This window comes from Stegastes partitus, unplaced genomic scaffold (genome assembly GCF_000690725.1).
Source record: "Stegastes partitus isolate 25-593 unplaced genomic scaffold, Stegastes_partitus-1.0.2 Scaffold638, whole genome shotgun sequence".
In the NCBI taxonomy this organism is placed as follows: Eukaryota; Metazoa; Chordata; class Actinopteri; family Pomacentridae; genus Stegastes; species Stegastes partitus.
Window position 1 is genome coordinate 96059 of NW_007578369.1, and position 26976 is coordinate 123034.

Sequence of the window (26976 nt, forward strand, 5' to 3'; positions counted from 1 at the left end):
GGGTTTTGTTTCTACAACATCCTGACAACACATCACAACTGCAAGCGGTGTTGAGTGATGGACTGACATTGCCCCTCCTGATAATCTATCACTGGAAGAAGGAAGCAAGTTGGTCTTTAAGGACGAAAACTCCACCTGCTTCAACATAATCCTGTCACCACTTTGTTAGATTCTGTCCTGACTTGTGTCACACCCCAACACAGACTCCAGGTTCGCTAAATGACGGAGATGGACATTTGTTTGCAGTACAGATGAGGAGTAAAGCGCAGGCAGACGCTTGGAGGGAGGCAGCTGTTAGAGTGTTTGGTCTAATGCAGCAAGAGGATGGAGGGACGGAGGCGCAGGATGGGAGGAGAGATGGATGATGGATGGGGGAGAGAGAGTCTCACCTTGGCAGCCTACAGCGAATGACCCAACACCAAGAAGGAAATGATGGAGGGATGAGAGGATGGATGGAGATGATGGTGGTGGTGGTGGTGTAAAGGAAGGAGGGAGGAAAGAAAGAAGGAGGACAAGTGGGACAAAGAGAAAAACACAAAACAGAAGAAGAAGACATTCTTTTGGGTGATGCAGAGTTTAAATGAACAACAAGAACAAAACGGGCAACTGTGGCGGTGAAAGGAACACGATGAGAGAAGAGAAGGATGAACCGACACTGATAAAAGTGGAGGGATGAGACGTGGAAGAAAACCAGCCGCGATCAAACAAAACCATGTTTCATCTTCTTTACGATCAGTCAAAGGAAAGAAAACGTACGATCATCTCTGAGTGTAAAATCCTACAGAAACCAACAGAAGTGTGGTTAGTCAGGGCTGCTGAGTGCTTCCTCTCACCTGGAGGTCCGCTCGGTCCCCTTAGTCCGGGAGGTCCGGGCGGCCCGACGATGCCACCGGTCCGGTCACCTGGAATGCCGGGAAGTCCGGGAACACCGGGCAGACCGTCGACTCCACGCTCTCCCTTCAGCCCAGGAACACCAGAACGTGCATCAAGACCTGACGGAGGAACAAAGACAAACACACGCTCATTACCGCTGCTGTGTACACGTGCAAATAATCCTGATTTACTTCTGAATTTCTGCTTCATTTCTGCTCCACGACATGTCAGAGGGAAATACTGAACGTTAAATTAGGCATGGACTAATTACCAACCTGGCTGATTGTTAGAGCCAGTGTCCAGCATTTGTTCGCACATCTTCAAGTTTAATGTTTTAACCAAAAAAGTTATTTAAAACTGCACGACTGTGGTTGTGATGCAGAGACCTCTCTCTGTCTGGAGTCACTCTGAGGTCTGGATCAACCACAGCACAGTCAGGACTGAGAGCCGATCGACGCTGAAGGATGAGACGTCTAAAAGTCTCTGATGGTTAAACATGTAAATAAAGGCTTTTCAATGAGTCCTACACATTAAGACTGTACTTCAATGTGTTCTGAGGTGTTTTTTTGTGTTGCACCTCATAATCAGCGTAATCTGTTGTGAACATTTCATTGTGCTTCCATGTCAGAGTGTGTTGTGCTTCTAGGAGAGTGAACGTTGTGTTTTCTAGTTGTGCCGAGTATTTAAAAGCCCAACTTAGGATAAGAGCTGAAATCAGCAGCAGCAACAAACTCTCTGTGCAGGACATGCTGTTGCATATTGGAACAGCAATAAAATGCTTCTTCCTCATGAAATGAACTAAATTCTTCCAGCGCCGCTGCTCCGGCTGCAGATAACAATGAGTGTGTTTCTTTTTAATGACAGAAATCTGAATTTCATGTTATTTCTGACAACAAAAATGACAACAACAACAAAAATCTATCCTGCTTGACAACATGAAACCTCAAATGGCTAAAAAAGAAAAGAAAAATAAAGAATTTTTTATTGACTAAGACTTCTTTAAAAATGAACGTATACAACAAAAAACCTTGTTGTTCTTTATGTTTGGTCAGACCCAACATCCCATTCTGTTTCTGTGACTTTAGAGTTAAGGTGGACTTGATGAGACGTTCTGCTTCCAGTCTGTGTCGTGTTTTTTCTTCTAGCATGAATTCATCAGTTTAACACATAACACATGCCATAAACACAGGTATGCATCGTGCATTTTAACGTTGTGTCACAAGCCGTATATGTTTAACAAAAGAAACGCTGCTACTGTTGGGCTTTTACTGCTAATTTGTGCTACTTCTCCAGCCTCACCAGGCGATCCAGGTCCTCCCGGTGTCCCAGGTTGGCCCTTGTCTCCGGGGATTCCAGGTAAACCGTCCCGTCCTGGAGCTCCAGGTGTGGCTCCCAGCACCTCCCCAGGCTGCCCTTTGGCTCCAGGACGCCCTGGAGCACCGTCCTTCCCCCTGCCGCCGTCAAAAATCTGTCCTGGGATACCTGGAGCTCCAGCGTCTCCTCTGGGTCCAGGGAAACCTGCCGGGAGACGGAGTGGAGGGAACGGTGGGGGTGAATATCACTGATTTATTTACACTGTAAGTCAGTCAAATCTCAGCTATTGTCCAGATGGATCTCTTTATTCAAGGTGTCAGGAACCGTTTAATCTCCAAATATCATCTGGATTTCTGTTGGAAGACTTTATTTCAGCTTGATGAACATTTCTTGTGAATATCCACCGTCTCTGGATTATCAGCACCAGATCATTATTATATCTGCAGCAATGAATCTACAGTTCAGGAATCAAACAACCTGCGTGCCCTCTAAGAACACTCATACCTTCATGAAAAGGTTTCAAGCAGACATATTAGGAAGAATTAAAAGAGTTAAATGTCTGGGTTTGTTCTCAGTTACATCTAATAAAAATGCATTTCCAGAGGATTTTCTGTTTTATCTGTTTCTTTATATCCAAACAGCTGCTGGTCTGTGTTGTTTGTTTGTGTTGTGCTTCTCTCACCTCAGCGCTCGATTCGTCCTCTAGCTGCACTCAGACGATGGATCAACTCTTGCTGCTTTCTAAAATTCTGCATATTCCAGCCTTAATCTGCAGCTAGCAGTTACTGTTGACCACACAAAGTCCCGGTTCTGGTTCTAGTCTGCCTAACAGCGAGCACAGGGACAGACCTCCATGCTGGATTACCTTGAGGTCCAGGCTGGCCTCCAAAGCCGGGGTCTCCTCTCTCTCCTTTGGGACCATCGAACCCTGGTCGTCCAGAACCTCCTGAGAAGCCTGGTTCACCTTTAGGGCCTGGCAGGGACAAACAGGTGGAGGTCTGAGGTTTATGGACTGAGACTTTGCAGGGATTTTTTTTCCCATATAAGGCCAACTAATATGTGATTTCACACAATCGAACTAAATACGATCAAAATCACAATATGGCTGAGTGCAATGTCCAGGTTGTAATTTATTGATTAAGGTAAAAATGTGTCTCAAACATTTATTGTAAATGAAGAACTGTGGTGCCAGAGAAACGCCCGGCCTCCAAACTGTATTCTCCAGAAGTAAAATAACATGTTTGTTTGGTACAGACCTCAACAAAAATCATTATTATGCACGTGTTCATGGAAAAGAAGTGCAAATATAATCTCTTTCAAAATAATCACAATATGATTTTTGTTGTTTTTTTTCCACTCAGCTTCAGTTGTGCAGGAAGTGATGTTTTATATTTCCAGTTTGAAGAAAGAAATGTCTTCCAATAATACAAACGTTAACACACTTAAGTGAACAAAGCGCTGCAGTGGTTTAAATGTAATCTAGCATCAATCTATTCCTCCACAGAAGTACACAAACTTGACAAGACTGATTAATCAACTGGAGAACCTTGAGGAAAAAACTAAAATGAAGAAAGCTGCACACGTAAACACAACTTTTAAATGTGCTCCAACGAAGACTAAGTCAGCAGAAGAACACCTGAAGGAGACTTAACTTTTTTAAATAAGTGTAATATGAGGAAGTGAAAACTGTTGAACTGTACCTGGTCGCCCAGGTATGCCGGGCACACCGGGGTTCCCGTCCTCACCAGGTATGGTACAAGGCAGCACTTGGCCTGGCAGCAGTCACACACAGGTTAGCATTCTCATTTTACGCACTTTAATACAAACATGCAGCAAACACTTGGACACACAACTGTAAATACAACTAATAAAATCTACAAACACTTGTCTGATACCTAAAAACTAATCTACGGGTTTGCAGGAGTGTGAAAATCACATTTGACCTCAGAGTCACACATTAACAAGAACAGTGTTGCTTTCAGTCCACAGACACCTAATAAAACAACCCTGAGTGCTGACAGTGTGCTGCAGAGGCATCACCAGGGCTCAGACAGCCGGGACGTTGTTCCACATCAACAGTCACACAGTGGATCATTGCAAAAACAAATTCTGTCAACGTTTATGGGGACTGATTGTCTGTCGCGTCCACTCACGCTCTCAAATAAAAGACTTTTAATTCAGGTTAATCCGAGTTTAATCATGAGAATTATTGTGTGTTGGATGTCGTTAGTAGCAAGTTCATCGTATTAAAGGGCAGTTCACATATTAGAGGATGATGGACATTAGAGAGTTATAAATTCGCCGTGGGTTTTGTGTCTGGGGATCAGCTGGATTACTTCGCTCCCTCCCCAAACCCCTCGCTGGTTAAAAGCACTGAGCAGAGGCAGGGCTGGAAACATGCGCCAGGTTTCAGCAGCTTTGACTGGAAGAAGAGGAGCGTCCGACCTGAAACTCTGTCAATCATCGACTGACTCGGCCAGAATGGAATCCCTGAGACTGAGGGAGCGAGAAGCTTCCATCGGCTCTGCCATGGACAAATGATTGACAGGGAGGCGAGACTACATTTCCCATAATTACCTGCTTTGAGGAACGTTTTCTAACAAGACGGTCCTTATAAAAGGTTTAGAAGTTGTAAGTAGTGGCTTTAGCGATGATCTTTAAATCAGTTGTTAACCTTTTTAGTCATAAACCATTCACGGGAACAAACTCTGGGTTGCCAGATGCTCAGAAACTTGGCAACCCTCAAGTGATGAATGGCTCAAAACTAATATATTCGGCCACTAAATAATACTTATAAGCCCTTTAACAAGGTTACTTTAACAGACAATAACTGTTCGTTCTCTCATAAGAAGAGACAATAATTCTTTCCTTGTGTTCACAATGCAAACATGAGACCGCCACATCACTGGAGGATCATTTATTTCCACAACTGAGTTCCTAACGGGCATCATTTCTATGAACAGTGGTTAAAAAAAGTCTCTGCATTTATCTGAAAGTCAACAGGGACAAAAAAATGAGGCTTTGACAGCAGCTGCACCCGTCTTTGGGGTCCGTTTTTTCTCTGCTACCACAGTTTTTTTGTATTTTTTTGTGGTATTCAGGTGATTTTGGAGGCCTGCTGAATGAAACACATAAAAAGTTTACTTTTAAGCTAAAAAAAACGACTCAGGATGGACGACAAAAGCATGTACGTGAGTCTTAGCTTAATATTTTACCTCCTCAGCTGAACTATGAATAATAAATAAGTTAAGTCATTTAACTGCGATTGAAATTGTGCAGATCTGCTGCATTTGTCTATAAACTATAATCACCTTTAGATGTCTGCAGCAACACATCCCGACTTATTTCAGCTGCACCTTGTTTTGTTCTGGAACCGGGCCTGACAAATTTAGCACAAACCGCAAAATTGCATTTCTAGATAAAGAAAGCTTTGAAACCGCACTTGATGCTGGGAAATAATAAAGTAACTGCCTTTCTCTCCTCCGTCTCTCCAGTTTGTGTCTTTAAACTGAGCGTCTCATCACCAGGATGCTGCGGCCCGAACAAGCTGCTTACATTGTGAACACGTGGTAACACCTGGTTCAGTACATACACCGCCGTTTTAATTCCCGTCTAACATCTGGACTCACTAGCTCTGACCAACACGTGAATGTGATTACATCTTTCCTCTAGCTTCCTGCTTCACTTTGCTCGAGGGATGTTTTTTGGAATCCACCAGTTGCTGCTCTAACGCTAGAGGCTCCTTAATCTGGCTGGTGGATGAAAAAGTTAGTTACCCACCCGTTCCCTCTCCGGCGTCATTAACCCCTCCACAGCTGTTTTCACCTGGACAGATACACATGCACAGGAAGGTCAGAGAGATGGAGGGATGGATGGATGGAGAGAGAGAGACAGAGAGAGAGAGAGAGAGAGAGAGAGAGAGAGAAGATGGCAGCATACAAAGCCAGTCAGGGTCATTTGCATGCGCCAATTAAGCAATTAATTCTTGTTTTCATCAAACAGACATCAGCAAATCAGCAATCAGTTCCATTCAATTAATTCAAGGCTCATTCAGTTAAGGCAAAAGCATATTAAAATGCTTGCTTCAATGTCAAAGTGCTTAAAAACAGGTTATTACGATCAGCAGGCGAGGAGGAGGAGGAGGAGAGACGCTGTCGACTCTCCTCGCTCTCTCTCTGCACCTGTGAGCGACAATAACCGTCGTATTAAAAGCAAAATAAATCAGACGTTTAGCATTAGCGTCACGGTATGAGCGCACACATTCATACTGGAGATGAGTGGCCAGCTGCTGCTGAAGCCTTTGTGTCATTTAGTCTCAGAGAGGAAGAACTGATTAGATTTAGTTGAATCATTTTTCCTAAATATTTATTCTTTTTTTTTTTTTTTAGTTTTTTCTTTACAAACACTCTGACACAGCAATTACTGAGGCACAAGACATGGATTTGTAACACTGGTGCTATGAACGGCGTTGTTTCACATTTTCAGATTAATCAAGATTTCCATCACGGTCGTTATTTTATCTCTGAAAAATGTTCAGTCCACTGCTGTTGGGCCAAATCCAGTCAGTGAAATGTACAAAATAACTGCACTTGTGTGTTTTTTTTTATCCTGTGAGGGTTTAAACCAAGGTACAAAAACAGCAGAGCCTCAAATGTCCACCGGAGGCTCGAAAAGCGAGTCAGTTCCCACAGACATTCGTGTTCACGTTTAAAGGATAGAAACGTTTACAGCCTGGTACAAAAACAGCTTCTGTCTCTATAGATACCCATTTAAAGCAACTGGCGGGTTTCAAAGACATGCTATCTTTAAAAAACACCAGAATTACGTAACTTATATTAGCCCAAAACTGTCAGAAGTAGAGAGAATGATGCTATTTATTTATATGTTTAAACTACGTTACCGTGATGGATCAGGAATATGAACCAGATCTAAACTTAAAATCGTTCTATTCTATGTGGAAAAAGCCCAGACACCAAGCGACGAGTGACTCGGCTGCATCCAGCAGTCATGTGAGTGAACTGGAATGAACTGCAGGCTGTGTTTACACGGAGCAGAGAGCAGACAATGTGGAAACTAATTAGAAATGTAAGTAGTTAAATGAACAAGGTTTTGGTGGTTGAGTTATCCTGGAAGCTGGTCTGAAGGCATGAAAAGATGAAACTGTGTGAGACGAATGTAAAGAAGTGGCTCAAACTAGCTTAAAAATAAAAACACATCAAACCTTCTCACCTCCTCTGAGACTAAAGAAGCACAGTAGTTGTTGCGCAATCAGCGATTACAATATCATCATTGAGCATCAATCAATCAACTAACGAAGCAGTTTACAGATTATAGATTATTGGCTGCAGAAGAAGTGTATAAGCACATTAATGGAGACCATTAATCATGTAGTTAACAGTGTGCTGCTGCAGCCGAGGCATGAAGGGCGAGAAGCTGCTTTTACAGAGAAACTCTAAAAAGCCACGGTGTCCCTTCAGGTCCGGAGAGCTTGGCTGCTTCAGCGAGGGAGCCGGACCAGGAGCCGTTTGTCCCCTAAAAGTGTCCTCTAATGGTTTAGCACGTTAGGATGAGGTTGCTACGGTGACTAAAGGATGGACAGTGATGTGATGAGGTGGTCGGGATTTCACCCTGTGGGGAGAATACATGACATCCACACACACACTCATGGAAACACTCACACCCAAACACTTCCTGTGATCCTGTTGCCTTCTGCTGCTGCTCATCACTTACCTCTCGGTCCAGGCAAACCTGGCTGCCCTGGCAACCCTGGAGCACCGGCGTCTCCGGGCTCTCCACGAAAGCCGGGGGTCCCGGCGTAGCCGATGCCGGGCTCGCCGGGGCCACCGGGGCGGCCCTTAGAACCTGGGAATCCTGTGAATCCTTTCTCCCCAACTGTGCCGAAGCCGGCGTCGCCCTGGAGAGAAGCAAAGGAGGTTAACAAGAAAAGAAAAGAGGACAAACGGAAGAGTGAAAGAGGAAAACATTTGTATTCCTACAGACGCAAACCTTCAGACTGGTTAAATGCTGCATGTCTCAGTACTCACTGGGGGTCCAGGGGCTCCCGGGAAGCCAGGCAGTCCGTCTCTGCCGGGTTTTCCTGTTTCACCTGTAGGTCCTCTTGGTCCAGAAGCTCCTAGTTCTCCTTTCGCCCCCAAACCCAGGGACGGATAGAACGAAGCCCCCTTTTCTCCTTTGCGACCAAAGGTGCCACTCGGACCAGAACGACCCTGCAGAAACAGAAAGGACATTTAGAACTGCCAGCAGCAGCACAGTACTCCATTTTACAAGTGTTTACTCACAGGAGGTCCTGGAACACCATTCAAGCCAGGTGACCCGCCGTCACCAGGCTCACCCTTTCGTCCAGGAAATCCAGGGCTGCCATTGGCTCCTGGGATTCCAGGTAACCCAGGCAACCCTGGGAAGCCTCCTCCAAGACAGCCACAGTCACCAGGGTCACCTGCAGGAATCAGGAAGACGATGAAAAGAATTAAAATAGAGGTATAGTGGCTCAAGCATTGTGAGAGAAGAAAAGGCAAAGAGTGTTTAAAAAGGAAGGATATTCTTCAGAAAATGATTATTTGTAGAGAAAACATGTGGACGCAACTTTTTCACATAAAACCAAATGAAAGTTCTGCCTTTCCCACCGAAACCACAAACATCAATGACGATGTTAATATGATTCTGTACTTAGTTGACCAAAATGGGAATTTTCTGGCCAAAAGAAAAGAATCAAACGTATTTTTTGTAGAAAATCTGAAATGTTTGCAGACTCGCAGCTTCCTGAAGTTTCTGCACAGCTGACGCACCGACACAATGCTTCAAAGAAATATGTAAATGAAAAGTGTGCTGAGGTGGGACGTCTGAGGAAAGACTCGATGAAGGATAGCAGTGTGAGACATGAACAGAAGCCAACATGGGGAATATTAGTCTTCAAGCACTCTTTGGAAAACCAGAATGCAAAAAGACGGAAGACTGAACTGTTTTGTGGGCTGTGATGAGAAACAATGCGTGTACCTCTGAAGCCCTTGTATCCGGTGTTACCCGGCTCTCCTCTGGGGCCGGGGTTTCCAGGCCGTCCAGGGAAACTAGTGGCTGGACCATCAGGAGAACCTGCAAGCAAACACACACACAAGCAAGTTAGAACAATTACACATTGAATTAGCCACAGAGTCACGACAAACAGTATAAAACGTGTTATTTTTAGACTTTACACTGTTTGAACTTCAGCTGAGTTGCACTGACTGACATCAAATGCAAAAACATTGAATATCTGTAAAGTCCCTGTCTTGGAGGAGCAGGTTTTTCTTTTTTCTTTTAATTTGAGATCATGCACTCACATGTAAATGTTGGAATCACATCAACAGGGATCTTTTAAAGCAGCACAGTGCAAGTGCAGCTTGGCGTCACAGTGTGAAGTCAGGGTTAGTTTGCTCTGTTTGGTCTCAGATTTGACAGAAGATTTGAGCTGCTGTTGCAAGATGAGAGGCTTATTTTTAAAAAAGCATTAAACTGTTTATATCATATTAAAATACAAAACAGCACTATATTTAGCATCAACTAATTCAGTGATTTTACATCGACTACAAGCAGCATGCACAGCGTGTTGCAGTTTCCTCTGAGTGGCGAAAATACGTTTGTCACATGCAGGATATTTGCTTCTGTTGCATAATTACTGTGTTTAATGACAGCAAAAGCTTCTGCGTGACTATAATTAGTAGCTTTGGGTTTCCTTTCAGCATGTTTCTCCCTTTTTCACCGTCTCTTTCTGTGTTTGTGACAAAACCAAATGTAAGAATTTCCGTTGCAAACGCTGCTGCCGAGCTTGAACGTCCATGTAAAATCAGTGAATTATGTTCACAGCAGGCGACACCTTGTGGCCAAAGATGAGAGAAGCTGCTTGGAGTAGAGAGACTCTCGCATCCAAGTCTGAAGCTCGTAACAGTCTGCGCTCTATACTTACCACCGCTCCCTGCACAGAGTTCAGCGCGAAAAAAAAGCAGTTTGGCAGCTAGATACTGCCTGCTGAAAGGGGAGTTTGTTGTTTTGAATTTCGCTTTGGCAGGCTGAATATTGCCACAGTGATCATAGCAATATGGCTGCCTGATGGATACCTGTAGGACTGACCTTTGGGCCTGACAGGATAGATGACGCAGGGTTCAATGGAAAAGCCTTGGAGGACAGCAAAGTCAGTCAGCCATTATGCTTTAAAGTCTGTTTCTATCTTATCTTGTACTCTTACCGATGAGCTGCCTTTTATTCCACAAAAAAATACAAAATCTTTTCTCATACTGCAAATTATTTTGTGCCATTCACGGCTCTGTGCCAGAACGATGCTGTAGCCCATCTGGCAATAAGTTCTTCTGTGAGAATGATGATACAAGAAACAGAAGACAGCTTAAACAACAGATACAACACATCTAATGAAGAGGGAGGGAAGTTTTAAATAATACAGAATTAAAGATGCTGTGTTCATCTGCTTCAGTGAATCAGTGTTCATCTCTCAAATGGGCCACGTCAGTCCTCGTCCTGACGCCTGTGATCGAGGGACGACGCAGCTTTAACCGGGGATTCTGTGTGAACATACCAGAGATACCCGCAGGTCCAGGAGGGCCGACGGGTCCAGGGAGTCCGGGGGAGCCTGGGAGTCCTTCGACGCCGTAGGCTGGTAGGCCCGGGTTGCCCTTCTCTCCTTTTGGGCCTGGGGTCCCAGGAAAACCTGGGGAGCCGCGACCACCTGCATGTGCGGCATTCAGACAGAAATTCAGATTTTGCTTTGAGAACATCCAACTGTTACCTTCATGACTGTTTCTCACAAATTCTCAACAGTTTGTGCACATTACCTGAGCCAAAGCCACCTTGTCCTGGTGGGCCTGGAGGGCCTGGAAATCCTGGACTTCCCTGGTCACCAGGGGCACCTGGAAAGCCACTGCGACCTGAGTCACCTGGAGGTCCTGCAGCCAATCACAGAAGAGATGGTTAACAGGGGCAGCTGGTAAACAATGAAGCACAGTCGACAGGAACAAGGACGGTCAGGAGCCATGAACGAATCAGTGTGTGTTACCTTGAACTGAGGTTCCCTGACCGTTGACGTAAGCTGGAGGTCCTGGAAGTCCCGGTTCTCCCTGGTCTCCCTGTCAGACGCATAGAGGTCAAGACAAGACGTCACAGCAGAAGATGCAGAAATAAAGACTTTGAGCAGAAGAGCCGTGAGGATCCCGGAACGTCTTCACATTTCAAACTCCTAATTTCACAATTTTCAGAGTGAAAAGAATAAGAACAGTGAGACACTGTGCTTCAGGCCAACTGAGGTCATCGCTTTGCTTCATGCTCGGCCCACGTTAGCATCACACCGAGTCACTCCTCAACCCGCCTCAGGTACGACTCTCTGACTGTGCCCTCGTAGCCTAATACTGCTGTTTGACTTCTGACAACTGAAGTACAGCCGGCTTCCTTCAGCAAGTCAGACAGGCCGTGAGTTGTACGTGACACACACACTCAGCCTTTACCTTGGGTCCTATGTATCCTGGTTGGCCGGGGAAACCTGGATTCCCTCTGAATCCCTGTGTTGGAAAAACATCTCATTTAGCGAACAGGTGTATCACAATACATTTCTTCATGACAGCATGTTTGATTGAGGTCTTAACCAGAAAATTTGACATGTGCACATTAAATGCTAAATGCCCCGCGTAACAGCTCATAAAACTGAATGTTTGGTGGTTCCCTACCCGCTGTCCCGAAGCGCCCTGAGGTCCGTTATACCCTGGAGGACCCTGTTTGGAGGAACCACAGAAGAGGAGGAAAAGGTGAGCAAGGAGGCAAATCTGAGCGCAGAGGAAGGAAATCTAAACAGCAGGTTTCTCCAGATACAACGCAGCAGCAGTGAGAAGGTGCAGTCGGGAGTCTTACTCTTGCCCCGGGGTATCCAGGAATGCCCTTCTCTCCAAATTCACCACGATAACCGAAAGGTCCCTGGAAAAACACACGGCAGGATTTCTCCCTCTGATCTGCTTTGTGCACGTTTGTGACGCTGAACAGTTATTTCTGTGCAGGAATGAGCAAAAACATGGACTTACAGGTGGACCTGGATTTCCAGGGAATCCTCTGAACCCCTTGGGACCAGGTTCACCCTTTGAGAGAGACAGAGAAGAACCAAGGTGACATTAGAACGCCATCATCTGCAGATTTCAGGATTCATTAATGAGCAGTATTTAGAGCATCCAGATGCCAGACTTCATCTGGATTTACTGGTCCTTTGTAGATCTACATTCTTTGTATTAACCTTACCTTTGTGCTGCAACTTCACCGAAACACAAACAACCCAAACTGGCCCACTGACACGATTCATTCTTTCAAACCGGATGTTATGTCAGCCTCCCATGAGGGGAGGCGTAACGCTGAGGAACCCCAGGAGGACATTTCTTGAACGAGGAAACCGAGCGCTGCCTCCGATAATCTCAGCAACACACTCGTTCCTCTCAGAAGTGAAGCTGATCTTCATCTTGTTTGAAGCAGAAAGTCACTACTGGGCATGTTTCAGGAACGGTTTCTGATTTATCTGATGGCGACTGAATCCTAGTTTATCTCACTACCTCAGAATTATTATTATTATGAATATACTATGAGGTGAGATGAATGTGTTAGCAGGGATGTTGAGGCTAATATCACCTCTATGCTGTGTCACCATGGTGATATATGATGCTGCAGCTAATAGAAAACTGATTAGTTCATTCATATTTACCACTAAAACATTCAATCAGCTGCACTCATTTCACTTTGACTTGGCCAAACCTAGCGTGATTTCCTCCTTCATCATGGGATAGTGTCAAACCTCAATGCACTTCCTGAGTTGAAGACCTGTAATGTCGTCGCTCTATTGTGGGGAAATAAACACAGAATTTCCTTCCAGCGTTCTTTTCTTCAATCATTTGTCGTAAAAGCATATTTTACCCAGAATTTTTTTGACAATACATTTTCAGAGCTGTCCGTTATAACAACCTGTTCCTCTTGAATGAAGATTGCTTCATTTTATGCAGAATAAAAGTGGAATAAAAGCGTCAAACAACCAGTTTTATGAGAGCACACAAAGAGCCTGATGAAGAGAACCTGGTGAACAAAGTGTGGAATGAAATCGAAATCGTCTAATTTACAAATGTGATTAGGAAAAAACAAAAAAGTCCGTTTTTGCTCGAGTTTGTCAGATCTCACTTGATGACGATAAGGAGACTTGTTGTTCATTTTGACCTCACACTAAAGGAGCTGCTACGAGCTAAATTTCAGGTCGTGTTTTTGGGTGAAAATCTGAAAAAACAAAAGCCTAAAGTGTCCTTAAACATCGACTGAAGGATGCTGTGCAACAATACGATGATATTTTACAAATAAGGAGAAATTAAAACATAAACGTGGCCATGAGTAACTGGAAAACGCAGTTTGCAGACATATAAAACCAGAAACATGATTCCATGGAGGTCTAAACTATCAAGGAGGAACCTGGTGGACGTTCAGCCACACATGGACACGTGGCTGCTGTTGGATTGTCTCGGGCTGCTGCTGCCTTTAAGACGTTTTTCATCCAGTGTTTGACATGAGAAGCATTATGGGACTAAATCCATGTCCAACGAATACCAAGAATAAAATTTAATCCCGTAAATTGTCAGCTATTAGTTTTCCAACAAACCTGCTTTCCTTTGTCTCCTTTGGGAAAACCCACAAACTCCACAACGCCATTGATCATTGGCTGGCCGGGGTCGCCGGGCAAGCCCACGTCGCCCTGGATACCGTAACCAAGGAAGAGAGAGCTGTTTACTGTGATCACCAGCCTCCTGATCAGCCGGTGAACAAGGAGGGGAAGAGGTCTGGGAGGGACTGTCGGCCGGAGGACGGAGGCCACGTGGTCGTGCAGAGTGAGGAGAGGAGCGAGGGGCCGCCGGGCCGATGACGGGAGGCTGGTCTTTGTCATTTTGGCATGACAGAAAAGTCAAATCTTTTGTTTTTTATGCGTTTGGATGAAAAAAGGCTTTATTTTGGGGAGTCAAAAGTCCATTCATCATGTCAACTGTGGTTTCTTTCAACAAGAAATTCTCTGTTTTCTTGCTGTTTCCAAAACTTTCAACCTCATCTTTTGGCTCAAACTGTTGTCTGGTTGTTTGTTGACAAGCTTTGTCCAGCTGCATCTCAGTCGCCTGACCTCAGCTGCTATGACTTCTGTTGCAAGGATTTATAGTATTAGTAATATTTTTTAACCTCATATCACCGTTAAAGGTGTATTTGAGCTGCAGTCGAAGCGTCTTCCTGTTTAAATGAAGGCAGTTCACATTAGTGGATTCATTCAGCTTACAATGATCTATTCAGCTGGCATTTGAATTTCAGCACAAGTGTGAAATTTCTCCTGATTTTTCTGCAGCAGCTTTCCCGCCATTTTCTTTGAGCAGAATTACAGTGTAAAGAAAAGTCTAATGACGAAATCCTGTTTTAACTCTGGGTCAAAAAGAGCATCTAATTTGGAAAACTGGCTTTTGTTAAATGCAGCTGTGCTCGTTTGAGACAGATTATATGATTTAAGTAGCTGTAACTAACAGTGTACATCATCTACTTACATCACATGAGCGTCTAAAATCCAGCTGCATCAACAACTAAATGCTTCCTGAGATTTGGGTGATTTTAACCCTTTGTTCACATCATTCCTCCTACAGACACTTTATTGCTCCTTAAACAGAGATTCACTCGTCAGGCCCAGTTTTTTCTGCCTGTAGAAAGTGAACGGAGGCGACTGATGCTCGGCTGCTGGCTGTGACGGACACCAGGCCTCCCCCTCCTCGCCCCAGACCTCCTCCTCGTCCTTCGGCTCCTCACTCTTCAGTGCCGACACGTCGTCCCCTCCGTGGCTGTAAAACTCGCTGAATCACTGCTCCTCTTCCTTTTCCGGCCTGCTGCCTTCGTTTTACCGTTTTCACACCTGAACCCCACCACATCCCTGTTTGTGTGTCTGTGTTGTGGAAGCGCTACAACCTCTGCTCCTTCCCTTCCTTTGCCGTGTTACCTTATCTCCTTTGTAGATAGTGAGAGTTTGTTCGCCACTTAGCGACCCGTCGCCGGGAGTACCACTGGGTCCGGGAAGACCCACGTCGCCCTGGAGTCCGAAATACACACAACACACCGTTAGCCAATCAGGAGGGGGCGAGGAGGAGAGGAAACAGGAAGAGGGAGGCGAGGAGGTGGGAATGGGAAGAGGGAGAGATGTGAAAGATGACAAGAGAGCAGCAAAGGATGAAGCAGAGCACGTGGAGGAGATGTAGAGAAACCGCCAAAAGTATGTGGACATGTTGAACCGTGGGCCTGAACCTGCTGCAGGTGGGACTTCCTGCCACTTTCTGACTTTAAACTTTAATGTCTATGTTATTGTGATTGCACTGCCTACATCGGTAGTCTACAGGTCGTGCTGGCTCTCTGCTGTCTGCCTGCTATCTTTTAAAATCCGCCTTACAACAGAGCAGGTCTAGGTTCGGACCGTGCAGCCACTTCCTTCCCTTAGATCTTCCCAACACGACTGACTGGTTTAAAGACTTACAAACAAAGCCGAGCGTGACTGATGTTACTACGGCGTTGATCTCCATCACCAGCAGGCGCAGAGCTGCAGACCGAAACACTTTTCCTGTGGACACCTCTGCTACGTTCTCCCTCCGTCTGGGGGATGGTTCCTACACAGTCTGTGGTCTATTTAAAGGAGCTCTCTGTTCTTTTTTTTGTTCTTTTTGTCCTTTAGACTCACATAAGTTCAGCTAGAGTTTGGCATTATTTGAAAATATAATAATTTAGTTTGTGCATCGTAAGCTGCTGGAAACTGCGTTGAGCCAAACTCTAGCTAATAGTTTGGTTTTTTCAAGTAATTTCTACATCTTTGTTTTTAAAAGGTGAAGCACTTAAAAAGCAGCGTTTAAATAAAGTTGCGGACACAAAAGCACGTCTGTCCACACACTTTTGACAAGACACAAAGAAAGAAATCCTTGTTCATGGAGCTTGACTTGAAATATTTGGTTCAAAAAGTTTTGTTTAAATGGAGGAAATGCAGGAAAACCATCAGGATAGATAAAGAAATGCAGAGCAGGATGGGAAAGAGGGAATGAAAGAGAGCTTAGAGATACTTTATCTTCAGTTTCAAGCCGAGGGCCAAAAGAGAAACACAAATGCTGCGTGTGTTCACCTGAACAACGAGTTTAAGTCAAATGCACCTCAGCCGGCCAAACAGCAGGTCCGGCTGCTCCCACATTCAGCCCTGAGTCTGTCTGAGGTCAGTGTGTGAGCGTCTGGCTCAACGTAACATGCATGCAGTGTGTGAGGAGGATGACAGTTAGTACTCGTGTGTGGCCGCTCAGATGAGATGGGTGGGTGGGTGGGTGGGTGGGGAGTGAGGAGTCAAGGAGCAGGCAGATGAACCACAAATCCCAGAGTTCCCCACCAGATGCCCAAACGTGATCAGGATGGGTGAATGAAGCCATACAAGAAGTAGGAGCGAGTGATTCCAGCACCCAGTTACAGTCCACAGATCGTCCTCCAGACTGACAGCTCAGAGGTTCACACTTTACGTTAGCAGCTCGTCTTTGTTGTGTTTGATCAGAAATTTAATACCTGGCAGCAACTAAACGCCAGTTTGTGGATGTTGTGGCCAAAATCGGGTGAATTTCACTGAAACAGTTTGAGAGTTAAATGTGAAATCTCTGAACTGTCATTCAACAGTTAAAGGAAATAAGTGAGTGAGGCCACCGGACAGACAACAAACAGCCCGCAAGTCAAATAGAAGTGGGTGCAAAATAAGTCTTTAAATAATTTAAGCTGGGATTTGAGATGAAACATGAGTCAAAATTTGATTTTAAAAAAAACAGCAGCTGGGAGTTTGCGTTTGTCTCAGTGGCGTCACGGATCATTTGAAAGAACAAACCAGACTGAATCAGGTAGAGGCTCATGTGATCTTTTTATCATACAGGATGCAACAATCAGGTCAGCAGACGTGTCAATCAGGGGATGGAGACAGGAGGAGGAGGAGGAGGAGGAGGATGCAGGGGTGGGTGGGGTTAAAAAAGGGAGGAAGGAGGGATGTGATGGACGGAGGAAGTGCAGGTTGTGAAGCCGCCACCGTGAATCTCAACATGCACAGGGTGTCCCGTCAACGCATGGAAGCAACACGTGCACGTACACAAGCATTCACACACAGCTGGAGCTCGTTAGGCTGCTGTTGGGATGTCTGAAGTCGGAGAAAGTGTAGAGTCCACAACTTTGACTGGAACAGCAGAATAAATGCGGCAGAAGGTTCAGCTGTCGTGTGAGGAGAACCGCTTCATGAATTGGAATTGATCTGTTCGAACACAACTGAGTTTTATTCTGTGAAATCACTGACAGGAGCAGTGTGTTGGGTTTAGTGACATCTAGTGGTGAAGACGCAGATTGCAACCGACTCCCTATAATCTCCTGCAGCAGATTTGATGCTGTTTGCTCCATTTCTGCTGATAAATCCCCCTAAAACCAACACACTGGTCCTTTCATGTGACTCCTTCATCACCTGTGTCGAGGAGAATCAACCTGCTTGTGCTCCTGCCTTCTTTATTTCTGCCTCGGTGACGAAGGTGTGACGGCAATCGGCTCAATCAGGCGTTTTTACCGTTTCATACGCCTGATTAAATCAAAGCTTTGCTGCTTTTCACTGCAGTTTCACTCATCAGGGAGCATTTTATTGACTTGAACAAATTCCAGATTTGAACCTTCACGCAAAGAAGGTGGAAGACAAACTGTGCATTAATTCGTAATCGATGGAGTCCTGAGTGGGGAAAAGACGAACTTTAGGCCTCATATTTTGGACTTTTCGTTGAACAGCTTAGCGTTGTGGGCTTTACACTTTCTCCGATATCTCAAACTAACACCTGAGCCGCAGGTAAAGTATCCTCAGTCACACTCACAGCTGAATCGACACAAAGATGCAGAGATTCGGGAGTTTTACGCTGCGTCTGGTCGTATTTCACACATTTCAAAGGCTGTTCTGCTGCCATCATTCTAACACACATGAACTGTGGTTCCTCTTACTGTGTGTGATTAACTAGGAGAAGACAAACGTTGGACTAAACAATGATTGTGCGTCACCGCCTGCATCAGCAGCTCAACATGCGAATGAGTGAATGAATCATCTGAATCTACTCGAGTTCTTCAGCTAACAAATCGTACCTTGTCTCCTTTCTCTCCTTGATATCCGTCACTACGGCTCCCCTAAAAACAAAAAGGGTTAACGACATGTTTTTGGGACAAAAATGAGAACGAACGTCAAAGATTTCCTTTTGTTTTTTACCAGTATAACCTTAATCCAGGCAGAACTCTTTACTGCACTAAAACACAGTGTGTTGCTGTACTCACCATGAGCCCAGGAGGACCAGGAGGACCAGGTGGGCCCTAAAACACATCACAGGATCAGATGAAGTCAGCAAAAACTATATGAAAGTATAAATTCAAATGCTTTAAAAGACGACGGAAAACTAAAATGTTCTTCACTGGATAAAGAGATTAGAGGGGGCACTTTAATGTGGCTGATAAAATGTAATGAATATTTGAAATAACATAATACTGGCAAATGTTTTTTTTACTTAACTATACGAGCCGTTAATAATGTGATGATAGTCACGTGATAGTCGGATAGAAATCACATAATATGAGTTTGCAATTTTCCACCACAAGAAAAAAAACAAGAAAAAGTGAAACTCCTCCATTTAAATCAAACTTATAAGATAAAGTCAGCGATTATTCAGTATTTAGTGGTATATTAAAGTTGTTTTGTTAAACCAGAAAGCGTTTCCTCACTGCTTCAGTTAATGGAAGCAGAAAAAGCAGAAAAAAAATAAATGTGCATCATGTTGTAACCTGGACAGGTCATCATGGGATATTTTTTATGGTCTGACAAGATAAACTCATGTTATTATATATTAGATATTTTCACATTATGATAAGATTAATGATGTTTGAATGAGATACAATCAAAGTCCAGCAAGATAGTTTAATATTAAATTATCAGAACTGATCAGCTTAAATGTTCTTGTTATAATAAACCATTCATGTTTCAACGTGGAGCAGATCTGTGTTTCTGGTGTAGCCGTATCCATAGGGGTATTTTTTATCATTATTTAGATGTTTTTTTAATGTTTTAAACACGTTGCTGGATGTGATGTAAAGAGGCAGGAAACAGGTTGTACATACGGGGTAACCTTCAGGCCCTCTTGGACCAGAGAAACCAGGCGGACCATCAGGACCTCTGATACCCTGCAGACGTAAAACACAAGCAAAGATCAAACACGCTGCTGCCGTCACCTCTGAACTTAAACACAGTTGTTATGTCACATTAGAGCGTTTTGTCGAGTTAGTTCGGAGGCTGTTGTGTAGAAAAGCCTTACAGGTGGACCGCTGGCTCCTGGTACACCTGGTAAAGCCTGAAGGAGGAAAAAAAGAAGAGCAGATTAATAAGTGAACGCTCGGTTTTACCAACAAGCCTCCTCATATGGAGGAATGCTACAGCTTTGATTCAGGTGTGACTGTAGCACCACCTGCTGGACAAACGCAGCGCTGACAGCTTCCATAAAAGAGCACAAGTGACGTTAAAAATGCGCAGATTATCCAAATATCTCACGTACCCAGTGTGGTGCGACTTATTAAAACAGATCTAATGAAGCCTATCATGTCTTTAAAATGTCCTAAAAGCGTACTGACATATGGACAAATTACTAGATGCAAAACTACTTCCTAAACTTTACATGCAAATAAAAAATAAACAGATGGTAAAAATTAAAAACAAAAGTAAGGAAAGAAGAAATAAATACCAGATGGAGAAAGTAAAGTAAAGCTTAAAGTACATGCTGATGATTCCTGAACACAGAATCTCAGCTTTTATTTGTGGTTTTAAGATTCAAACAGTCGAACTGCATCTTCAACAGAAAGACGTTTTGGTGTTTTCCATCAGGTGCATCCCGTCCAGTACAGACTCGTGTTAGAGGTAAGTAAAAAAATGTAAATAGAAACTAGATACTGCCTGTAAAGCCTCAAACCAAAAAGTGGCACCTTTATTATTTACATTAAAAGTCCATCAATAAAAGAATTCTAGCCACAGTTTATTTAGAGTCGATCCCACAAACAGCCTCCAGCTACAAGAAGCATGTACATTTATTATATATTTATAATTCATTGAGTAACATCTGGAAACAACTCAAACTACAAGAGTTTCAGGAACATTAACCTCTTCAAACCCCAAAGTCTGGGTTTCAAAAGCATGTCATGTTTTGCCAAAATTATTTGACCAGAACCAGAAACTGTAAAAACAAAACGACACATCAGACTTTCAGACTTTCTGTTGGCAAATTTAACCAAATCAAACCTTAAAAATATCTCAGAGTTCATAAATTTGCCAAAAATAAATCGTTTGCATCAGAGCCTGTCGTGCGCTCCATCGTGACAGACAACAATTCAAACGAGGACACAAACTAAAAAAAGGAAACATCAGGTCTTACCGCGATGTTGTTGTCTGAGATGAATCGCGGTTCTCCTTTCTGACCCTTTGGCCCAATCGGTCCCTGTTGGAGGAAAACACACCATCAGCGTCCTGCAGCATTCAGCTCATCAGAGGACAAAGGAGAGAATAAACAGGAGGAGAGCTTCGTCCTCACTATGGGTCCAGGGAAGCCCGGGCCTCCTGTCCCGAAGCCCGGCGCTCCGGGTTCCCCTCTGGTCCCGTTGCAGCCGTCCAGGCCCGGCGGTCCTCTGCCGCCCTCCTGACCCGGGTGACCCTGCAGGGCGACGGACAAGAGGGCGACTCAGCAACAGCGGTTCAAATCCTACAACCTCAACTCTACTGGATCAGCAGAACACAAAGTTCCATCAGTCATCCCCAGATACTGGACTTCTCCTGATCCAACACAACGTTCTCTGAACATCTGACCAGAAACATCGTGATTTGACCAATAGTATGTCTGAGCCGTCCTGATGGAAATAAAACACGAGCAGAGAAATACTGACAGCTTTATTATTTATTGTTTCGTTGATGAAATCTTATTCTGTATGTCACTTAATTTAAAAATCAATCAAGGTTCAGACCCGAACACGGCCTCAACGAGCTCCAAAACCTGATTTTATCTGATAAATGATGACATAATGATTGTTTTCCTCCTTGTTGTCATTTCACCTGCTCATGTCAGCTCTGTTTTTAAAAAAAAAAACGGGGTGAGAATCTTCAGTTCAGGTATTTTCGTTCTTCCTGGTAACTTTCTTCATCACGGTAACGACTCAGAGGTCAAAATAAGACGCATGAATCACTGCAGCTACTAAAACAAAGACCACATTAAAGGAAGATATCTTGTCGTGTGTCTGTTCATGACTGAGTGTACATTAGGTGAAATGTGCTTCAGTGCATTTTGAATAATTCTTTTCATATTTCTGCTTTTTTAAATTCTATTCTACTGAGATTTCTAGATCACATTCATGTGAACTCTGTCTGACTGTTGTTGCACAAACAACATCTGAGTTTTGCACATTTGTAACTTCAATTATTTACTTTTATTAACGGACTTTAAACTGTATAAACGTGTTTAAAAACTAGGAACAGGAGGCGTATCGAAGCTGTTTCTATTCCTAACGTTAGATCTTCTGCTCATGATGGAGTTCCTAAATGCAGAGCCTGCAATAAATGATGAGAACGTTGAAGAAATGAACGTGTTCTGTGTGTATTTGTGCATCTGGTTCACTCACGGGTACACCATCGTTTCCTTGAAATCCGGGCACTCCCATTGGTCCCTGCAGAAGTACATGATTCATAGTTGTGTTAATTCATAATCAGCCTAAACAGGAAGCTGTAATTATCCACACGTGTCTCTGCTTCACTCTCCAACGTTTCACCGTACAAACATGACGTGAAGCCTTCATGGTCTGTAACACCCACTTTGTCTCCTTTGAGCCCAGACGGTCCTTTCACTCCGACGTGGCCCTTCTCTCCTTTGGGCCCTGAAGGCCCCGGACCCCCACGTGGCCCCTCCGGTCCACTCTGACCGACCTCCCCGAGAGGCCCAGGACGACCCTGAAGGACCGGACGTGTGATCAACACAAAGTTATTTCCACAGACTTCCACAGAGTCTCTGACCAAAGTTAAAACGAGCACAGTTTTATTCAAACAGCCCAAAATCACAAATCAGAGAAAAATCCGAATGTGTGACCATCTTAGATTTATAGAAAAGCGTTTTGTCAGAATCTGCCTCTTAAAGCTGCTTCATCTTGATCTAAGAGAGAAACTGGAGCTTCGAAACAGCTCAGAAAAATTAAAATAAATCTTTAGTTCACTCTCGTTATCATCCATCCATTATCTATACATATACATATATCTTAATCCTCACTAGGGTCGCGGAGGAGCTGGAGCCTCTCGTTATCATTCACACGTTTAATTTATGGTTTATAAAACACATCTACAATCATGTACGCAGAAAGAAGGTGTTTAAAAAATAAGCCAAATATTTTAAAGATGGATATTTACGACTTCTGATCCTGTTTATATTCAGTCCTTCAGATACGATAGAAGAGTTCATAGGTGCTGTGCTCTCCTGGGTTTTCCTGTTTTGTACTTTAAAACACTTTCTATTCGTAGAAAAAGTGGTGAAATAAAGTCTGACTGACTGATAAATATACTGAAATAAAGATTCAATTATATATCAAATATGATTTCTAATGAGAAGTTAGAACAAGCTGCATTAAAAAACACTTTAAAATGTCCCAACGTTCACATTCAGTGACATCATAATGTTAGTGCACACGAAGGAAAAGTGTTTCTATTCAAACATGTCAATGAATGTTCCTCTAAAGAGGTTATAATAATAATAAAGTTTTGGAGGTCCGAGCAGACAGCCTTTCATAACTCATGTTAATCATTCATGAGAATAGAATATTTATATCAGGTTGTCTGGGTGTAAACGACCAAACTGTCGCTGTACATCTTCTGGTTTTATCCACGTTTATTAAGTCTTGTGTTATAAGCTTGAGAATAAATGAGTGAAAAGAGCCAAATCCAAACAGCTTTATGGTAAAGCTTCATATTTGTGGCCCACTGAAGATGAACGTTCTAGCAGGACCCAAACATTGGTTATTAAATTATTACTTGAACAATATTTTTAGCTTTAGAGGAATTAAAGTGTTTGTGCGTGTGGCCACATGTGTCGGCATCTGGCTCGACGTGCATGAAGCGTGGCCTTTACCAAAGACTGTAATCATCATTAGGAGCTTTTGCCTCCAACTTGGCGAAGATTCAGTCATCAGATGACACATGTAAGCCTTTGGCAAGTCTCATTAGCAGCTTTACCTGATGTCTGCGCAGAGCGTTTTTTTATTTCTGCATCATTCTTTCCATCCTCTCATCAATTACACACCATCATCGAGCTGAAAGGGGACTTTTGGCGCTGAGGAAACAAGTCATCTTGTCTTTGTGTTTGGATTTGACGAGTGTGTTTACATGAGACGAGAACAAGTCGAGACGGAAAACCCAGCTGTGTTTTCCTTTTTTCTCTCTCACACGAGGAGGGATGGTAGCATGTGAGTGTGTGCATCATAATCCCACATCTCAGCGGGATGGTGAGGAGCTTTATGTGGGCATGTAGCGGCACGACGGACACACTGCTGCTGCTGATCCACGATCAGTCTGCAAATCACAGGAAAGTCAGCTTTCTACAGACAAACTTATAATAATGCTTTTAAAAGGTAACACATTCAGGGATATTTAGGAGGAAAAAAATAGCTTTAAATGCTTTTATTTTCTTTGCAAATGTGCTTTCAGATGAGTCTGCACTGGCCAACATCAACCACAAGGTGGCAGCATAGAAACAAGGATGATCAGCTGCAGGAATCCGTCTCTCAGTCAGTGAGGCAACACACACATTCACAGGACACCTTGGTCTGCTGACAGCCTGCCATTAGCTCATATTTTAGGCAGTATAACAGGGTAAGGAGAGACGGGACGGATGGAGGGACAGATGTTTGTGCTCGGGTCAAAGGAAAGTCAGAGGACTTGATTTCAGAGCTATAAAGTGACTCAGACAGTCTGAAATCTGCTTTGTTATTACCATTATTTCTATTTATTGCTGCTGCAAAATCACAGCGTGCAGTCTGATTCAAACCCGTTTCACTGACATGCAAACAGAAGAGTCGGATTAAATGTGAGGATACGAGCATATTAGCTCATAAATTCATTAATAACGACATCACACAGCAGTAAAGCTCACTTGTAAACCAGTGCTGCAGATGTTCATTTACAAGACACTTACACACACATTTATGGAGCCGACATGCATGTAAATCCCTGCATGTATGCACATGTGCACATACTCCTGTTTCTAGCACCTCGTTCTTACTTTGAATTAAAATCAAACTTACAGCAGCCTGATTCAGCGACAATCAAAAGGTACAATATGAAGTGTTGAGTTTCTACCCAAGCAGCAGAAATGTATACACACACACACACACACACACACACACACCAGTCGGCTATATGCACACGCACAACAGTCGCACACCTTTAATTACACACAAGCCTCACACATCCCTCTATTATTTCCACACACACACACACGCAGACACACAAATACAAAAAGGAAGGTAATTTTCTCCTCCACACCTGGTCCTCTTCATATATACCTGCTCTGCCTGCAGACACAAAACCATTTCACCAAACCAGATCTGAGCGAAATAACAAATAGGAGGTCAGATCCAGGACCAGGTAGGAGCAACCTGCAGCATCTGCTGTCGCCTGCAGGCACAACCAGACGGGTGGAGTTTATGGCATCCGGACAATTTAGATAAAGACTGACAATCACGCAAAATATACAGCGCCGACTCCTAAATTCCATCTCATGACTGTCTAAACTTTATGTTTTATCCTATGTGGAAAACCACAGCTGTTGAAGTGATCATAAAATGGATCATGTTCGTGTACGTGCTTAATCTGTAATGTAAGAGGTTCCAACAACAACAGCTATCCGCCACACAAACAAATAAAATCACAAACATGTACGCGAGGCATGAAGTCAGTCATCGAATCCGCTGCTCTGAGACACAATAAAATGACTCATGCGCTGCACGCAAACGTCACGTTTACCAGCTGCTGCTAACTGTGGAACCTAAAAATACAAACTACAGTTTTAGAATTTAAAATTTTGGAAAACAGACTTCATTTGTAGTGCACTGATACCAAAGTGGCATCAAACCTGTTCTCTGGAACGTCAAATTATCGCTTTAAGGCCATTTTTGTTCAAAGGAATTCAAAGCATTTGCACTTTTAGAGGTTAGAATTTAGCATCAACCCTGTTTGAGCATTGATAGCAGCGGGACTAAGTCATGCTGTTCCACGTCATCCACCAAACAAATGCTTCAAACAGATCCTTGTTTAGAGTGTGGGAGGAGATCCTGCTTCATTATTTGTAATAATTTGTTGATGCTTTCACACAAGTTCTAAACTCTCCAGAAACCCTGCGCTGTTCTCGACACACCTCAGGAGTAATTACACCGACACTGTGCTGCGGTCCGACCTGCAACCAGCTGCTATATTGTGTAAAAAGTGCAAAGTCGCAGCTCTTCAGGACGTCCACCAGAGCCCCGTCTGCAGCAGACCTACAGGTACGCATTGGCCTATGAACAGAACCACTGCCACATGAACAGAACCAGAACTGCTCCACGTACATAACTTTATGTCTTTGGCTGCATTCACACATCTGCGCTGGTCTTCCAGAGTGACACAGATCCCGGCTCGGCCTTCATCGCGCTGAGGCGTCTGAGGCTGCTTCCAGCCCACGTGGCCTCGGGGCAGCAGCTCGCTGTAATGACAGGGCTGTGCCAGGTAAAGGCAGCCTGCCGGAGCTGTCTGGCCCACGGTTCACACTCACACCTGGTTTCACCTACAGAAAATATGCAGGGGTCCCACAGGGAGCCACTTTCTCTCACGCCTCGCCTTCCCTCTGTCTCGCTCCCCGTCACTCATCCCTCTCAGCTGTACTTCCACCTTTGAATGCATCAGATTTCTCTCTCCGGTCCATCTTCCTCGTTCGTCCCAGTTAAAGCACCTATAAATACCTAAACTATCTTCCAGCAGCTTGCTCAAGACTCTCGGTTCTCCAGCGGGTCGAGGGGTCACGTTGCCAAAAGGCTCCGGCGTCCTTCTAGTATCTACTCTTCAGGTCACAGGTCACTTTCAAAGCCTCGGCCGGGTTTTCTGTCTGTCTGGTGTTAAACAAAAGGTGAGAGGTGAAGGGTTGGTTCAGGTGAGGAGATGGTTTGGTCTCAGTGTCCAGGATGCACTGAACAAAGCTTCTGCTGTTCCCCGGGGCTCTAATCACAGCTAACCCTGGATGCACGGATACAAAGGGACTCTCACAGCTGGTGGAACGCTAACACATGCAGGAGACGGCTTCTAAACTGCAACCTGCTCGGCTCGCTGGAGCTCCTGAGGAAGGGAGCCGAGTTTCTGAGGGTTTATGGCAGCTCTGTTTATTCCCTAACATGGCATGGAATTAAAAAAAAAAAAAAAAAAAAAGCAGTGTGCAGAAGAGAAGAAGATCACAGAGCGAGGAGATTAAAGGGAGGACATGAAAGGGAACGTACAGGAGGGAAACGCAGGAGACCAATAAAGACCAAATAAGAGCACTGTTAAATGACATCAAGACCGTTTGATTGGGCTCAGCTCTGAAAATCACCACTAGGGGGAGATCTTCCATGCAGGTTCTCTGCAAATGTCAAGACTGAAAGTAT

At 44.0% G+C, this 26976-nt stretch overlaps 1 protein-coding gene across 1 annotated transcript in view; it reads right to left on the reverse strand.

The window, feature by feature from the left end:
* col4a6 (collagen, type IV, alpha 6) overlaps nt 1-26976 on the reverse strand; it is a 129024-nt gene that overhangs the window by 13888 nt on the left and 88160 nt on the right. Inside the window, exons 5-30 of the mRNA XM_008289809.1 lie at nt 22139-22273; nt 21949-21993; nt 20871-20990; nt 20718-20777; nt 19608-19643; nt 19414-19476; nt 18580-18615; nt 18394-18435; nt 15224-15313; nt 12261-12314; nt 12094-12156; nt 11913-11957; nt 11694-11747; nt 11249-11318; nt 11034-11138; nt 10772-10921; nt 10312-10356; nt 9202-9297; nt 8487-8644; nt 8232-8414; nt 7918-8101; nt 3888-3959; nt 3053-3160; nt 2173-2391; nt 834-992; nt 390-398 (exon numbers count right to left, since the gene is read on the reverse strand). Of these exons, the coding sequence (XP_008288031.1) occupies nt 390-398; nt 834-992; nt 2173-2391; nt 3053-3160; nt 3888-3959; nt 7918-8101; nt 8232-8414; nt 8487-8644; nt 9202-9297; nt 10312-10356; nt 10772-10921; nt 11034-11138; nt 11249-11318; nt 11694-11747; nt 11913-11957; nt 12094-12156; nt 12261-12314; nt 15224-15313; nt 18394-18435; nt 18580-18615; nt 19414-19476; nt 19608-19643; nt 20718-20777; nt 20871-20990; nt 21949-21993; nt 22139-22273 (2401 nt within the window). The remainder of the gene's footprint in view (nt 1-389; nt 399-833; nt 993-2172; nt 2392-3052; nt 3161-3887; nt 3960-7917; nt 8102-8231; nt 8415-8486; nt 8645-9201; nt 9298-10311; nt 10357-10771; nt 10922-11033; nt 11139-11248; nt 11319-11693; nt 11748-11912; nt 11958-12093; nt 12157-12260; nt 12315-15223; nt 15314-18393; nt 18436-18579; nt 18616-19413; nt 19477-19607; nt 19644-20717; nt 20778-20870; nt 20991-21948; nt 21994-22138; nt 22274-26976) is intronic.